At 38.3% G+C, this 18,401-nt stretch overlaps 1 protein-coding gene across 1 annotated transcript; it reads right to left on the minus strand.

The window, feature by feature from the left end:
• Window positions 1-13,634: 13,634 nt before the first annotated feature.
• Window positions 13,635-16,683, minus strand: LOC134614921 (keratin, type I cytoskeletal 12-like). Its single transcript, XM_063459193.1, has 8 exons — window positions 16,197-16,683; window positions 15,799-15,881; window positions 15,549-15,705; window positions 15,165-15,323; window positions 14,958-15,083; window positions 14,490-14,707; window positions 14,079-14,107; window positions 13,635-13,920 (listed from the first exon to the last, which is right to left on the minus strand). The coding sequence occupies exons 1-8, from the start codon at window positions 16,632-16,634 to the stop codon at window positions 13,823-13,825; spliced, it is 1,308 nt and encodes a 435-aa protein (XP_063315263.1). The 5' UTR covers window positions 16,635-16,683; the 3' UTR covers window positions 13,635-13,822.
• Between the last annotated feature and the right edge of the window lie 1,718 nt (window positions 16,684-18,401).

Raw genomic sequence — 18,401 nt, forward strand, 5'->3', positions numbered from 1 at the left:
ACAATGTTGTAGTGGGACATATATATACCTAGTATGTCGTAATGGGTGTAGTATGCACTCTTTTTAATTTTTGCCATAAAACGTCTTGTAAATCCAGTAAGGATTACTATAAATGGTGTGTAAAATTTAACTAGTCTTATTTCTCTGAGATGTAGGAGGCACCTCGGGCTGCCTATCTTTTTCAAAGGAATTTTAAAATCTCATATTTAAAAAAAAAAATTAGAAATCACTTACTATATTTACATGTAATTACTTTGTTTGTCACAACGTCAAGAGACACTCAGTCATGACAATAATTATTAATTATATTTTATGTGGCAGATTTCTCAAGACCTGTCTGGTCTGGTATTTTAAAGATTATCTGAATCATTTAGAATCCTTTTCTGCAGTAAAACCTTATACATTCCTTAATTTTTCTTTTAGTCTATGTCTATGAAAATAACTCGACGACTATTTCCTTGTTCCACCAGTCACCTTCAAAGATGAAACTAGAAGGATGTGGGGGTAAATACAAGGACATATGGTCAAATGGTGGTGCCAGTTCCACCAGGGGCTTGTACCCAGATAAGCTAATAAACGGAAAAAAGAAATAAAGAATCTCCTGTACAGGGGATCTTAGGGCTGGCTAAAGTGAAAATTGGACAACCGTGGTGAGATAATACCTACAAATTCCTAGTAAGTATGGTTGTATGACGGAGGGAAAAAAAAAATCAAACTTCCTAGTACAGTTGCTAGTGCCCTTTGTGGAAATGAATTAAATAATTGACATATGTCTTTAATAAATCTTAAACCGGATAACAAAGGGTCACTATTAGACTCTCCCTTAGTGGCTAATAATATGATAGTGGTGATGCAATTACCTTTAAGTTGTATTGCCAAGGGCAGAGAAATTCCCTCCAAATATAGGGGTATAGGCAAAAAAGTAAAAATCAGGAGCAAGGCTGGGATATAATGTATCAATACAGTGATATAAAATTTTCACAGAAAAAACAGCCCCCCCCCCCCTTTATTTCTAATAGCTTATATCCAGAAGTATTGGACTAGTAGGTAGATTATAATAGCTCAGAGAAGTCTTGAAGAAAACTCTGTAAACTAACCCCTAGTCTCCTGAAACACCTTCGAGGGTGTTCTAAGCTGGAACTTAATCTAAGCTGTCAGATCAATAGCCTAATATCCCAACACCATATTTAGCTAGGAGTAACACAGTGCAATAATAAAGAAAAAAAATGGGTCTAAATACCCATAGTGCAGTGAAGTGTCACTAGTGAGGCTGTGAAGTGACAAAAGAAGAAAACGAGCTGAAGCAACAGGCGTGCGCGCTCTTAAAGGGACAGTGGGAGCCTAAATTGGCAAAGGCCTCCCATTGGTCCCTGTCATGCCACACTCCCCATACACTTACCTTTTGGGGGCGTGGATGTGACAGGGACCAATCAAAATAGATGTTTAGGCATATATACTCACCTTTTACCCTTAGTTCCTTGCCCTATCGTGGTTTCTGTTTCAGTTCCCTTTAGCGCTTGTTGTGTTCAGTTGTGTTCCTTCGTACTTGACCTTGGCTTTGTTTCTGACTACGTTATCTCTTTATCCTTATCTGTTCTGTTTGCCGGCTTGCTGTTTACTGTGTACCAGACCCCGGCTAGTCCTAGTTTACGCTGTCTCTTTGTGCCCTTGACCTCGGATCGCTCCTGACTCTGTATATCTCTCCTTTACGTCGAGTCCGGCCACTCTAAGGTCCGGTAGACGTATCTCCCCTCTGTGTTGTCTTCTGTTTAGTTGAATTCTGCGTGTTGGGGTATATTTTCGTTACACATACTTATTAGGAATTTGTAGGTATTATCTCACCACGGTTGTCCAATTTTAACTTTTGCCAGCCCTAAGATCCCCTGTACAGGAGATTCTTTATTTATTTTTTCAGTTTATGTCTATGAAAATATCCATTTCAGAATGTTCTTTATGTTTATTAAATATCTTATTTTGCCTTTGACGGTTTGTTCCACTATTAATGAGTTATTATTAAGAGGTTGCAATATCATAAATCTATCCATATATATCTTTCTATATCCACCTGTGGAAGAACCTGGTTCAACAATACCTTATTGCCCACTGAATACACAAACAGCATGTAGCACATAATAAATAATTAAACAAATACATAATTAAAATGCAGTGGTTCCAAACTGCCCTATTATACATGAAGGACTTAGAGGTATATATTTATATCCTCACATGGATGGAACATAGTAGAGAAGATGGTGATATTTGTTCGCTATGGATACACAGAACACTGTGGTTATTGCACCCCACTATGGGGGTCCTCTTGACTGCAGATTCACAATAATTTGGTCCAGGGGCAGATCCAGACCCTGTCTCACATCCAGGCACTAAAATTATTATTTAACTGCAGAGCAGCAAAAAAAGAAAACACTTTAACAATGTCCATTAAAGTGTTTATTTTCTTGTTCTGCGGTTCTGTAATATAACATACACAGTGTATGAGTGCATAACAGAGTTTTACAGCAATACAATTCACACACTGCATAGTAATGTATTACAGGACTGGAAAAAAAAATCAACCCATTATCAAATGCAATATAATTATACTATTTAAGCCCACGCATTCATATGCCATATTTTACATATGATACAACCTCATACCCCTATAGAGTAGATGGATGGAAGTCTGTGTTGGAATACAGTGGAGGCAGGAAGGATACAAGGCAGTGTGGGTAATATGGCGGGGAATAAAAGGCAGTGTGGGGAATATGGCTGGGAATAAAAGGCAGTGTGGGAATTAAACTGTTGGTTGGTAGATGTTCAGTGCAAAAAGTATAATTCTTCATATAACATTACGTATTACAGAAAATCTACTGCGCATGTCTTGCACATCTTCTCTAAACTATGCGAAGGTTATCTTGGCCTGTGAGACAGAGAAAAGGGAGGTTGTACTTGCCCCGAGAAAGAGAAAAGGGAGTACCGATTGCAGCCAAGAGAGAAAATTCTTGCTTTTAACCCCTGCAGACGTGGAAATACTTAACTAAGACAAAAAGACCTTTTAAACAATTTATTTACCTGTATCTATGACCCATTTTCTCTGGTACTGTAGGTGAGAGTTAGGCAAGGTATCTCCAGATGCACTAATTACACCTGTGGGCCTTTCATTAGCTCTTCACCTCTATTCTCTCGCCCCCCCTCCCGCCAACAAACCATCGAGGTTTGTAGATACAGGATAATATATGTTGTTAAATCCACGTCTCAGTATGCAATACATCTATAGGTTACTGTATACATTAATTTATAGCTCTTTATGTCTAGGGGAATATTCACTAAGCACTGAGCACTGCATAGGTAAAATAATTGGTAATAAATAATTAATTAATGTGGCCTTGATTGCACTGTGCTACTAACAAAGAATAGTAATAGCAGGTGACCTGCCCTGCCACCAGTGTCCTGCTTTTTGCAAGTTGCAAGGACACCTATCTTAGTCTAGTCATGGCTGAGGTGAGCACCCAGGATCCACGCCTGATTTGGTGTAACAATATGTACATTTTCTTTGTAAAATGGCTGTTTCCCATGGATAACGACATTACTGAATGAGGCAGTCTTTATACATTACGAAGACTGCCTTGCAAAGCAACATGGTAGACATGAATATTTCTTGTGTTATCAATTTTGCTGTGTTGTATTGTTTATGCAGTGCTTAATTTTTCTTTATTTCTTTTAATTGTTTAATGTGGAATCATTCATATAAATGTGGTGCTACACACGATTAGCTTAAGGGAAATGTTTGTGTTGTTTGTTTTACTCATGAGCAAACACTTGGAGATTTTTCGGGTTATTGGTTAATTGTTAGAAAAATGATTTCTGTTGTTTATCAATCCTTTTTGGTGTTGAATTTGCTAGGTGTATGATGCGTGCGTTAATATGTTGATAACTCTTCTTTGATAGAATTGGAGTTTTTCACCAAACCGAAATAGGTGAAAGTGTTCTTGAAAGTTACCCAATGGTGAGTTTGTGATTGTGTTGACATCACTGATGTCTCATTGGCAGCCGTTAATGTGTCAATAACTATCAAACTATAAATTGTAATGTAACCGATAAAGTCAAAGCACACATAAAACAGCCAATCCAGCATGTTATTGTGTGCATGGTCAGACCCTACAAATTAATGTGAATGCAGGAGAATACAAGCCCAAATTACCGAGACACAGGGACGGACTGATATAATTCTGGATAACATGCAGATTTAGGTTGTGGGATCCTTAATGGACTTTAAACAAGTGTCTTTCCTGAAAACTCCCTTCTCATCTTTGGTTAGTATGAGGGCCTGAGGAACAGCCCAGCAAAAGAGATTATCTCCAACCCACTGCGGATCTACAGGGCCGGATTAAGAGCCCAGTGGGCCTGGTGCTGATAATTATGATGGGTCTAATTACAAAATCTTATTGACCAAAAACACTAAAACAGTCCTACCTCCTAAGCGTCATGTATCTGATGGAGAGGGTGCTGGAGGGAAACTCATTGGATGCAACTATGAGAAAACACAAACCCTTTGCTAATCTCATGCTTTCATCTTTCAAGTAAACCCATACCCCCTAACAGCAGTGTCCAGTAAAGCAGGAAGTCTATGGATGCGGTAAAAGGGTGGGCCACTGACACAAATCACATAACCAGAACGGCCGAAAGGGCAAACATACACAAAAAGGGCGCATGTCTGTGTCCCCATGTCTCCCAGTCCCTTAATGTCTGTGTCCCCATGTCTCCCAGTGTCCCCATGTCACTAGGACACTAGGGGACATTAAGAGACATTGGGACACTGGGAGACATGGGGACACAGATACTAGGGAACACTGGGAGACCTGGGGACACTGAGACTCTTGGGGACACTGGGAGACATGGGGACACAGGGTGACAGACACGAGGGGACACTGGGAGACATGGGGCACTGAGACACTGTGATATATGTAGGGGGCACTGGAGACTTGATAAAGACCTGGGTACAGGTCAAAATGTTGCAGTGTCCAATAAACCTGCCTAAAGTTATCACAGTGAGTGCCTGAGATTTTTTTATTTTATACTAGGGGACACTGAGACACTACGGGCACTGAGAGACATCGGGCAATGAGAGACATGGGACACTGAGACACTCTGATACACAGGGGACACTGATACCTAGGGGACATTGGAGACTTGATAAAGACCTGGGTACAGGTCAAAACGTTGCGGTGTCCAATAAACCTGCCTAAATCTATTACAGTGACTGCCTGAGATTTTTTCTTTTATACTAGGAGACACTGAGACACTAGGAGACATGGGGACATTGGGAGACTAGGGGACTTTGGGAGACTAGGAAACACTAGGGACACTGGCACACTACAGACACTGAGAGACACCAGGGACACATGGGGATACTGAGATACTAGGGACACTGGCTGGGAGATGTGGGGACACTGGGAGTGCCCCATGTCTCCTAGCTCTCAAAGTCGCCCAGTGTCCCCATGTCTCCCTGTCCCCCCCAGTGTTTCCATGTCTCTCATTGTCCCCTAGTGTCTCAGTGTCCCCATGTCACCCAGTGTCCCCTAATGTTTGTATCCCCATGTCTTCCAGTGTCCCTTAGAGTCTGTGTCCCCATGTCTCCCAATGTCACTAGGACACTAGGGGACATTTAGAGACATGGGGACACATGGGAACACTGGGAGACATGGGGCCACTGAGACACTAGGGACAGTGGCTGGGAGACATGGGGACACAGACTAGTGGCCACTGCGAGACATGGGGCCACTGTGTCCCTAGTGTCTCAGGGTCCCCATGTTCCCCAGTGTCCCAATGTCTCAGAATCCCCATGTCTTGGAGCTGCTGTCTGGACTCTCTGTGCAGAGCTGCTCCCCCGTGGATCAGAGAATAGAGAGAGGCAGGGAGGGAGATGCCGTAACTTCTTATCACTGCCTCGACCCACACAAACAGCGACCCCTACTGGCCGGCGCTGGTACTGTAGAATAATCTCTGTTTATACTGAGACAGACATTTGTATTACCGGTATTACTGCAATACCGGCACCGGCTAGGCAGCCTCAAATACCTGAGAAATACTTCTGAGAAATACCTGGCAACCCTAAGAAATACATGAGAAAAACCTGGCAACCCTAAGCGTAGTGTGTAAAAAAAAAAATGTAAAAAAAAAAAATTAAAAAAAAAAAAAAAATGTATTTTTTTTTTTAAATCAATGGGCCTATTCCATGGGCCTGGGCCTGGAGCTGCAGCTCCATCAGCCCCTATGTTAATCCGGCCCTGCGGATCTATTTAGAGTATGCGACTCAAACTTGCAAGGCGCTTTATCCTGCTGTGTGGACATTAGGTGGTGCTCATCAGTTTACTTTTGACATCTCAAGATAATGTCCTGATATGTATTTTTGGGTGCTGGAGGGGATTTAGTGATCTAATTCATCAAAAGTGAATGGCATAGCTTGTTTCGTGGGAAGCACCACTGTTATCCGGTGGTATCGTAGCCTTGTATTGAGGCATGCCCTGGAGCATCTGCCTGATATCCCAGGTTTCTTTAATGGTAAGTTACAGAGGGTTTTTGAGATTTCCATCTCATCTTCTCAACATGAAAAGCCCAAGTACTAGGGTCATCAGGTGAGTATTCCCTCTGGTCTGGTAGACCATGAATTAATTTAGACATGTTTGGCCTTAGAGTTCCGGAATTCATCCACTGGGAGAAAATAAAAGGCATACGCTGGTATGGTACATCTTCCTGAGGATAACTCCGATAATCTTTCCAGTGGGTGGAGAAGCTGCCAAGCAATTCAGGATAAAATAGTTTTCAAAGAACCAGGAGTTAAGATATATGGCTGCCGTGCTGGTGTGCTGCTAGCTAACCACCTTTTATTTAGTGTCCCCATAATGACTTCTCCTATGCTGTGAGTGGAGATGCAGAAATATGACATCATGTCATATCCCAGCCTCTGGTTTTCCAGCTACACCGAGCATTGAGATGGAACAGGGATAATAAATGTGTGCTGGTAGCTTGGCCGTACTGATATAGGATGCCGAAAATAAATTCTAACGTGCTGAGCATTTATATCAAGTGTTATAAAATGCCTTTGAATTTTGTTTTTATTTTTCACGTCTTGTAATTTTATTAGTGTATAAACATAGAGAAGAGTCATACAAGTATCTTTTTAGCAGTGGCTATTGGAATAATTCTGTTGTTATGGACCAATTATTGGCTCTGCTTGAACAAGCTTACAATCCATGAATCACTGTTGACACTGCTATAGGAACTTGGTGGTAAGGGTCTGGAAGTCTTGGTAGATTCAGCCATTGTGTGTTAGCAGGTCTGTTGGAAAGGTCTCTGAAGCCTACTTCTGATTTATAAGTAATTATTTCTTACCCTGAACTCGGGTATGCTCGGGTTATTATTTAGCCTTTATAGACACACCATGTGCGACTGATCACTCCTGAAGAAGCAGTGGTGGCCACTTTAACATGTGATGATCGCAGAGCAAAGATTGTGCGCATTAAAAAGCCACCAGTAGAGCTTCAACTAGCTACTCATATTATATTTTGATGGCAAAGCACAATACTAATCTTATAAGATCATCACATAGAAATTCAAGCAAATAGTATAACTTTTACAAGCTAATTAGCCGTACTTATACAGGTCAGTAAAATTCTATATTGCCTATTTTTTAAGTGTATGGTTATTATTTCACACTCATTTTTGATTTTATAATTGGGCAACTGACATTGCAGCATGATAAAATTAGCAGTGACAAAGAACACAACAAAAAAAACCTGTCTAACTGCAATCATACACGTCTCTCACATATTGTTAGTTACCGTCTGCAGACAGAGTGTTCTAAACATTTTTGAGGTATTACTTGGAACATCGAGGGAGTTACTTAACTTAACTGTGTTTGCTGTATCATGTATCTAATGACGGCACACACGCAGAGTGTATGGAACCTGTCTTCTTAATCAAAGAGATATAATTATATTGTCAGCAAAGGGAAGCATTATATACAAGAGAGACTCATAGATTAGATTGGAATGTTATGACTTGGGAAACCTGATCTTTACAAATGTATGTCTGATTGGCGCATCATGAAAGATGCTTTGAGTTAAGATGAATAGTTGTTCCTAAGATGATCAAGGTGACTGGACTGAACACCCAGGAAATGGGACAAGAGGCTTTGTCCGAGAGCTATGGAACCTGGCAGGAGGAACGTTGGGAGCTCACTAAGATGCAGCAGGTGCAGGGAGAAAAAAATGAAATATTAAAAATGATGTCATATGCAGCCATAGGTACCAATTGTCCCAAATTTGCCAGGGCAGTCCTGCATTTTGGGGTACTGTGCCAGCATATACAGGTCACGGGGATCTGTCCGTATTTTAAAATCTGCCAGCAGGGACGGGATACTAGGACCATGCACAGTTTGCTTCAACAGAGCTCTGTAAACAGTCTGCTGGAAGCCACAGGCTATTAGTCAGTGTGACCACCTTCTTTAGGGTCGTGCCGGCATGCCTGCTCTCTTCCCTGCTGACCTCTGTCCCAAAAAGTGGGCATGGAATGTTGATGGGTATGTGCAGCAAGTTTATCCATTATGAAAAAGAACAGTTTTGGTGGTCTTCCTATTTCCTTTCAATATACATTAAGGGAATGCAGAAGTGGGTCCAGACACTTGTGCCCCCTATGAATCCTACACAACTTGTAGATGTTCTAAAGCCGACAGGAAGTAGACAGGCACAGGAGGCCATTTTGCTCTCAGTCTTTTAATTTTATAAAAGAAAAAAAAAACACTGGTATGTTGCTCTAAATAGTCTAAAAATTAAATGCTAAGAATAAAAACGAAGATTGATATCGTGCAGCAGAAAAAATAAATGTGTCACATACACTTAAATAAAAAAAAAAAGGAACCTTTAATTTGGAGTCAACACAGGACATGATTGCACTCTTTATTTTAATTGCAAGGAAATAACTCTTTTTTTGCTGTCTCCGTGGTTGGCATACACCACCAAAAAGACAACAGGGCCTTTAGAGAACTAAATGGCACAAATGAAGGCGGGGTCCTCGTAAACTAACTTGTTTAGGGTGCAGTGACCTCAACATGTGGATTAACTTGAAGTTCTAAATGAAATACATTTTTATTGAAGACGAGAAAATTATCCTCACGATCCACCCGGCAAACATGTTCTCCACATCTGAAAAGACAAACACGTAATTATTAAGATTTATGTCAGTTTTTATCCCTGTCATCATCTATCATTGCTTATGAGATACAACTTGGATTGCATCTCATTATATAATCCTTTAAAAATCCAGGGATGTTACAATATTATGTGGTGTAGAATGACTGGTGGAATTATGGGTGTGACCCATTGCAAAATTAGAATTATAGCACATCTAATGTGATTCCCATACTTTGTATCAGTGAGTCTAGAATTTTTTTAATTTTGAACGATTTTCTTCCTAAATTAAATTTATTGTTATAGATAATTTGTAAATTTGTAGAATTGAAATAAAGCCAAAGGTACAGACAGCCAGTTATAACATAAATATTCTGATTCCGAAGTCTTGGTTTTTCAGACTGATTAAGTTACATGTGATAAAAAAATCAGTTTGATAGTGTAATATTTTATTGTATTATGTTGAATGATAATTTTAATGATTCCCGTGACAAAGGTCTGCCGAACCTGCTGAAATGTCGGGGATTAGTGCTGCCCAGCTGTGCAAATATGAAGGTAGCACTTTGCTTTATTGATCTTTTGCGATTTTTGGGGGTTGATTTTGTGCCTATATTTTGGTTTGGATTTATTATTCTTTATTTTTTACTTTTTTTATTTTTTTGTACACATTATTTATCGCTGTGCTGCATTTAACAGGGTGATCATTTGGTACCTTGCTTGTTGCATGGTTATTATACTTTCGATATTGTTGTTATTGTGATAGCAATTTTCTATTCATATTGGAGTGTGCTTTTCTTTCTTTTTTTTCTTTGAATATACTACTAATCACTTTAGTCCTCATCAAATAACTAGATCTCGTATGAGATACCTGATGACATTTAAAACACCTTCAAAAAAGCCCATTAAGCAGTTACACTTTTTCCTGGCCGTTTGGAGATTATGTATATAAAAGCGATCCTATGCCAAGTTGTAAAACTAGATCAATCATCATGGAATACAAATACAAAAAGATAAGTCCTCCGATCACTCCCATCACTCCTGGGCGGCAGCAACGACCACAGTACACATCAGCCCCAATACATACAGTAAAAACCAAAGAAAAAGTTACCTGCGCTCTCTTCTAAACATAGGGATTTAGAAGAGAGCGCAGGTAACTTTTTCTTTGGTTTTTCAATCATCATGGAACCCGTTTGAATGTTCCTGCTGATTAATGTGATTTCCAAAGGTACTACTCTAAATTAAATATTTGCCATACAGATGCTCCAGAAGTTATGTATTACCGCATCCGTCAATATGCATGTATGGAAGACTTTTGTTGTGGGTAAAACCTAGCACAAGTGATATATGTCAGCATTTGTGCGGCAGATTGAATAGTAGGATTTGTAGTTGACGCAAAACATTTTATAACTGTTTCTTTTTTGTAGATATAAAACACACTGTTTTAAACACTGACTAGTCTCAAAGTACATCATATATAGTAAAAGTACACAGTCTTTACTATGTAAGCTTGGAGTCCAGACCAGATTGTTTTTGGGTTGAACACCCCGCCTAGCCCCCCAGTTTCAGGTGCCCCTTTGGAGGTGACCACAGTAAAGTATAAATTTAAGGATGTTTTGGATTGTAATGTCACTTTAATTATAATTTTAACTTGGTATAGAGTAGATATGATCTGCAGTGTTAGTATATACATCAAAACACTATCACTTTAATTGTTTAGTTTTGACACTGTATTTTTTTAAATGGTGTTTATCATATTAATTTTGCATTATATATATATATATATATATATATTTATATATATATATATATATATATATATATATATATATTCCAATGTGATAATAAGGTGCACTCACAGGGCTTTTTTCAGTAACTTACTTTATTTTTAAGAAGTGAATTCCATGTGAAAGTATCATAAATCGACGTTTCGACCCCTATAGGGTCTTTTTCAAGATCTTGAAAAAGACCCTATAGGGGTCGAAACGTCGATTTATGATACTTTCACATGGAATTCACTTCTTAAAAATAAAGTAAGTTACTGAAAAAAGCCCTGTGAGTGCACCTTATTATCACATTGGAATATTTATACTGACGCTGAGGTCGGCACCCAGGCAAGAACATTGGAGAAATTTTTTTTTTGAAAAGGGTGAGTGCCAAGTTTATTTCTTTATATATATATATATATATATATATATATATATATATATATATATTCACAATGCTCTTACAAACAGAATATTCAAATACACTTTAGCACTAACACTATTGAATTTGTCTTCCATGTTGGAATTAGTGTAGGATCTACTGATATTGGGGTACTGTGAAGTAGTGGTGGGCTTAACACAATATGGCCAAATGCTTGTTTGCTGATGTAGCGGATTTTACGTAGCCTTAGAAAATGTAAAACATTTATTTTGTGTGTGTGCGGTTCCTTAATCTGTATTATGTAGCCTCAAAGCACATTGAAATCATCAATAACATCTTTAGAACGTTTTTTTCATGTAGTTACCCCCTCTATATCGAACACACGTGAAAACAAAAGTCTCTCATTGGTTATTGAAGTCTAGTGCCTCTTGTGTTTTCTTCATACTGAATTTTTTCAGTAGATTACATGCTATTTATCCCAACAAGTATAAGCCATTTTATCGACAAAATTAAGTTCAATGTATTTGTTTAATATTGCTCTACCTAGCATATCTACAGTTGCTATAATAAAACAAAACACATCTCCCTCAACACTTTCATCCTAACATTGTCATTTCGGTAACATAGTAGTGGCTGTAAACGACCTGGAAGGGGAACCGCTTTTGGTCATAATGCCAGAAGATTTGGGACATTGAACCTCACAATATTATTTTGCCATAACTAGCTAATACAATTTCATCACCTCTGGGAATTTTACCCAAAATCCTTGATTGAATATAGGTGACATACCGTATATACTCGAGTATAAGCCGAGTTTTTCAGCACATTTTTTGTGCTGAAAAACCCCAACTCGGCTTATACTCGAGTCAATGTCTGTATTATGGCAATTTACATTGCCATAATACAGACTGGGGGCTGGCAACGAGCGCTTACCTCTCCTGCAGCTTCTGTCAGCTCCCTTCTCCTCCGCGCCGGTCCGGTCAGCACCTCTGTCAGCTCCCAGTGTAAGTCTCGCGAGAGCCGCGTGGTCATAGTGTGGCTCTCGCGAGACTTACACTGGGAGCTGGCAGATGTGCTGACCGGACCGGCGCGGAGGAGAAGGGAGCTGACAGGAGCTGCAGGAGAGGTAAGTGCTTCCTGCCAGCCCCCCTCCACTGAACTGCCAATGCCAATGGACCACCATGGAGTGAGAGCCCCCCTCCCTGCCATGTATCAAGAAGGGAGGGGGGGACGAAAAATTTTATAAAAATTTAAATAATAATAAAAAATAATAATAAAAAATAATTTAACAAAAAAAATTATTAAAATAATAATACTTAAAAAAAATAATAATAAAAATGCCCACCCCCACACCAAGGCTCTGCAACACACACACACACACACACACACACTGCATTCATACACACACTGCACTCATACACACACTGCACTCATATACACACACTGCATTCATTATATACACACACTGTAAATAAATATTCAATTAATATAATTATTTTAGGATCTAATTTTATTTAGAAATTTACCAGTAGCTGCTGCATTTCCCACCCTAGTCTTATACTCGAGTCAATACGTTTTCCCAATTTTTGGGGGTAAAATTAGGGGCCTTGGCTTATATTCGGGTCGGCTTATACTCGAGTATATACAGTAATAAAAATCCTAAAGTCTTAACAACTGAATTAAGACCTGTATCGGAACATGTTAGTCACTATAACTGGGGAGAGACAGTGTGGAATTTCGACAATAGAATGTCAAAGTGTTACTAATTTAAATGGCCCATAGTTAGTTGGTGTAGAAACTTTCCATGGATTCCTGTCAACCAATCACTAGCAGAATTAAAACCTAAGCTCTCAATCTGGTAGGCATGTCAAGGCTGAATGAAACTGGAATAGGGATGAGTCAACCAACTCAATCTGTGGACATCCAAAGCCGTTATAAACAGTAAAACATAAATCAGCATTACCTTTCTGTCTTTCATAGCACTCCTATTTACAGAGAGTCTGTCAATATCCATTAAAATGATCCAGTCTTAACAGACACCCCAAAATTACCACTAATACAAAATTATTGATCAGATTAAATAAAAAACGAAAAAAGGGAACCTTTGCATCTCACTCCTCAAGACAGCGTTATATAAGTTGTTCTGCTGTATAGGTTATTGTAGTTACATGATTTAATACAATGATAGACTAGACCAGTGCAAGCTCACACTGGACCTTCATACTAATACCCAGTATTTGACGCGTTAAATCTGACAAGAATAAAATGACTAAATTGTTTAGCATCAAAAGGAAAATTTATTTCATTGAAATCAGTAGCTTACAGTATCTCTAAAGTTCAACTAAGTATATATTTCAGGTTTTAGATAAGGTTCATAGAAAGCAGAAAGTCATGCATAGTTGTTTTAAGGGCAGGTATTTGCTTTGGAGAAACACACGGAAGAGGTTGCTTTATTGATCTGGTCCACTGCAAATTGAAGGACATGTTCCTTTTTAGCACTTCTCTTCAGTTTCTTTGACTTGTTGCGATACCACTACTCCATCTCGCATTTCTTCAATAATGGTTTTAATCTTTCGGGTTTTGGAAGAGTCTAAAAGTAGAAGCAAACACATTTAACATTAAGCATAACATGTTTTTAGGAAAAAAATATATAGCTGTAAAACCACTGAACCTGAAGACATTAGAGGGCAATATTTTGAACACTTTTATTACTGATATTCGAAGGGGACCATTATAGAATGTGCTTACCTTGAGTGGGTGGTGGAGGGATCTTCATGCTGTGTGGAAACAAACAATTCATAAATAAGTGTTTCATAGAGAAAAAAATATATAATGTATACATTTAAAATGTAGGAAATAGATGTCAGCCTAGGTTTGAGTTTCTACTTGAGTTACAACTTCCTATATCCTGCATAAGTATATATTGTTGTGCCCTGGTTGTGCCCTGGTATATTCAATTATTAAGAATAAAAGAAAATCATGCAAAACTGATCATTTTTATTTTATAAATAACTCCTGAATTTTAGGGTTTTTAAAATACACATTATTCCTTAAATGTCACAATGAGTAGTGTTCAACTTATATTGTTATAATATTTGTCTAATGCAGTGACTTCTGCCATTTCACAGATTAAATTGTATAAGCTCTTCCAGTCACTACCTTGACTCTCCATCAAGCAAGCGGCGATATATCTCAATTTCCCTCTCCAGTCTGGTCTTGATGTCGAGAAGTTGCGCATACTCCAAACTTTGTCTCTCCATGTCTCCTCTTAACTCACATAGTTGTTGTTCTACCGAGTTAATTTGTGCTTGAATTTGGGAAAGCTGGACACAGTAGGTTCCTTCAGTCTCAGCTAAAGAGTTCTCCAGTGAATTTTTCTAATAGGACAGATAGCAGTTATTTTTTTTATTAACTTTGTGGGTACTCTATGATTTGTTATCCCAAGTTAACCCAACCATAATAGGTATTTTGAACATCTGTCCAATCATCCAGTGCATACATTGGTTTCATCTATATTTATGATACATATGTTATGAAATGAACAATGTAATGATTGGGAAATGTGACAGTGTGGTACATTTTTCATGTGGAAGATATATGTGTACCTTATGTATATGTTATTCCTACCGTGGCCAGAGCTGCTTGCAGTTCAATTTCCAGTGTTTGAAGAGTACGCTTTAGGTCTGTGATTTCAGTTATGCTTGATTGAACCTGTTCAGCCCCACATGATATCTCCTGCTTGAGGGCATTGCTCTGCAACACAGCCACACAATTTTAACTTATATGAGCTATTTCAGTTCAAACTATTGCATGCGTAATGTGGGATGATATTACCGCTTCAATGAATTGAGCTTCTGCCTCTCTACGATTTTTCTCAGCCATTTCTTCATATTCACATCTCATGGCATTTAGAATTTCGGTCAAATCAATTCCTGGAGCAGCCTTCATCTCGACATTGAGTTGGCCAGTGGCTCCCTTGTAACACTTCATCTCCTTTAAAACATTTTTTGAAAAAAAATTCTTAATTCTGCTCATGGATTGGACAGTTGAAAAAGATTACGTTTTATTTCCTACTAGCATGTGAAAATTGAAGGACTCATGAAATAATTGTAAAATATCACTACAGATACAGGATACATATCTGGTAGGAGAACCTAAAACCATAGTCATATATTTACAGATACTTAATGGAAAATATGTCTGACAAATGAATGGTACCTCTTCATGGTTCTTCTTCAGACATGCTATCTCCTCAGTCAAACTTTCAAGTTGTGACTCTAGGTCACACGTAGACCAGTTCAGCTCAGCGTGAACTTTGCGTAGACCATTAATATCTGCCTCAACACCTTGACGGAGGCAAAGCTCATTTTCATATCTGCATGAAAAGAAATAATCTAATTAGTCAAAATAGATTTTCTAATCAGAAAATGATTAGATGTCAGAAACTCAAGAAAGATTGGAGACACACTTGAGTTTAAAGTCATCTGCGGCCAGTCGGGCATTGTCAATCTGAAGAACAATACTGGCATTGTTCATAGTAGCATCAAAAATCTGCAACAACAAAAAAAGAAAAGAGAAGATGTTTTTATTACCATACTTTCTTTGCTTTTCATTAATTTAAATGTGTTTTCATAGGACTCGAATGTGTATAACTTTTCATGAGAAATATGCAATATTTTTTAATGCCAACAGAAACTTTGATGTAATGCTTGTAAGACATTTTTAAACATTTGTTTATCATTAAAGCAAAAACAAAAATGTAAGATATCAAATTGGAAGTTTATTATATCCGTTAATTTCACAATTTCAACAAACTACGTAATAAAATATCCAGTATATATATAAAATATATTTAAGATTACATACCTGTTTTTTCAGGTCATCAATACATCGATAATATTTACTGTAGTCTTTTTCTTGCATATGTACATTGCGATGTTGTTCATACCACTCTCTAATTTTACATTCAAGATCTTTGTTGGCCTCTTCTAGAGAACGCACTTTGGTTAAGTAAGAAGCCAGACGGTCATTCAGATTCTGCATGGTTTCTTTTTCTCCTCCACATAGGAGAACATCCCCGCCATGTCCAAAACCACCTGCGACACTAAATCCTGCATTCACTCCAAAGCCACTGAATTCTCCTCCACCACAGCCACCAGCTGCACCTGCACTCAGGCCACCACAATAAGAAGCTCTTGAACCATAAGCTCCTCCAGAGTTCCCAATGAATGAGCAATTAGATGTTCCATAACCTCCACCACAAACAGACATTCTTGAAGATCCAGAGCTCTTTTGGAAAGACATATTCCTGATGTGTAGCAAGATATGAAGCTACCTAAAACCTCTTCTTTAAGCAATGATACAGAAATGCTGAGAGTACCTTAAAAACACATTGACATTTTATACAAGAATTTATGGGTGTTTCAGAACCTCCCAAATATAATTTTTGGCACTATGGTTTGTGGTGAAACGGTAATTAAAAGTCTAATGTGTCCATTTTGGTCTAATACCTTAGGGTGCTTTTTTACGATAGTATTTTATAAGGGTGTGGCATAGATACGTATTTTTTTTACTTCCTTTCGTTGTCTCGATGTAGAAACATTATTTAAATATGATGATTAGATTGTCTTGTACTTTTTTTTCTCTATGTTGTTGTTTTAGCAGAAATTCCCTTGAATAATGTATTTAATAATGTAATGATTGATAGAAACGTAATGGCTCTAAACTGTTTTAACCATATTTGTGCCAAGTATTTGAATTGGATGCCAAGAATTGGATTTTAAAAGGTATTATCCTAGACAGAGATCCTTATTGCCAAGCAAGCTTAAAATGTAAAATAAGCAATTCAAATGATTTGTCGTAAAACCTGACTGATTTTCTGTATCTAACCACTTAACAACATCATGATGGTCTATGAAGTCATGCAGTGCAGGACTTTAATGCCCAGTGGTGGCATAGACTGCCATGTATTAAAAGTACCAGCAGGGTTTAAATCACTGCTGGTACAAAGGAATCCCAGGTATCCTTCGAAACAACAGAGTGACAGATGAGCTACGAGCAGTGCTCAATGCGAACGCTGCTCATTGTCCTTTAAATGCCATGGCTGAACTATCTCGCTCAGCCTCGGTAATTCTTTTACCTTTAAAACCGTACCTCACACCTTCTTATAACTAATTGAAATTAAAATCCTAAATATATTGGGTATTTTAACAATCAGGACTAATTAGTGAATCTATTTTGAGTTTGTTTTATTTATTTGTGCTTGGTGTGTATACATTATTAAAGGGACACTATAGTCACCAGAACAACTACAGCTTATTGAATTTGTTCTGGTGAGTAGAAACATTACCTTCAGGCTTTTTGCTGTAAACACGGTCTTTTCAGAGAAAATGCAGTGTTTACATGACAGCCTAGTGATAACTTCACTGGCCACTCCTCAGATAGCTGTTAGAGATCCTTCCTGGGTCATGGCTGCCTAAAATGCATCCAAACATTCAGTGTCTCCTCCCTTTGCATGCAGACACTGAACTTTCCTCATAGAGATTCATTGATTCAATTTATCTCTATGAGGAGATGCTGATTGGCCAGACCTGTGTTTGAATCATGCTGGCTCTGCCCCTGATCTGCCTCCTTGTCAGTCTCCTATGGGGAAGCATTGTGATTGGATCAGGCTACCACTTCTGATGATGTCAGCAGACTGCTTGTTTTTCTGAGTCTAACAGCATGCAGAGTTACAGCTTCAGGCTTGAATACAGTAAGAGTTTTACTATATTTATGGAGGCATGAGGGGCCTAGGGAGGCTAGATGGTGGTTTTAACACTATAGGGTCAGGATTACATGTTTGTGCTCGTGACCCTATAGTGATCCTTTAAATGTAAAACTGAGAAATATTGTTTTTAATTTTTTTCCCCCTTTTTCTTTTGTCAATCGTTTTATTAAGGTCTAAGAAGATATAAGATATTTAGTTAAATGCAAGTTGCAGTACCACAGAGTAAAATTGGATAAGATGATAAAAAATATTTTTTTTATTGTTATACGAGCATGAAAAAGCAATGCTGCGATAGAGATTTC

This window comes from Pelobates fuscus, chromosome 6 (assembly GCF_036172605.1).
Source record: "Pelobates fuscus isolate aPelFus1 chromosome 6, aPelFus1.pri, whole genome shotgun sequence".
Lineage (NCBI taxonomy): Eukaryota > Metazoa > Chordata > Amphibia > Anura > Pelobatidae > Pelobates > Pelobates fuscus.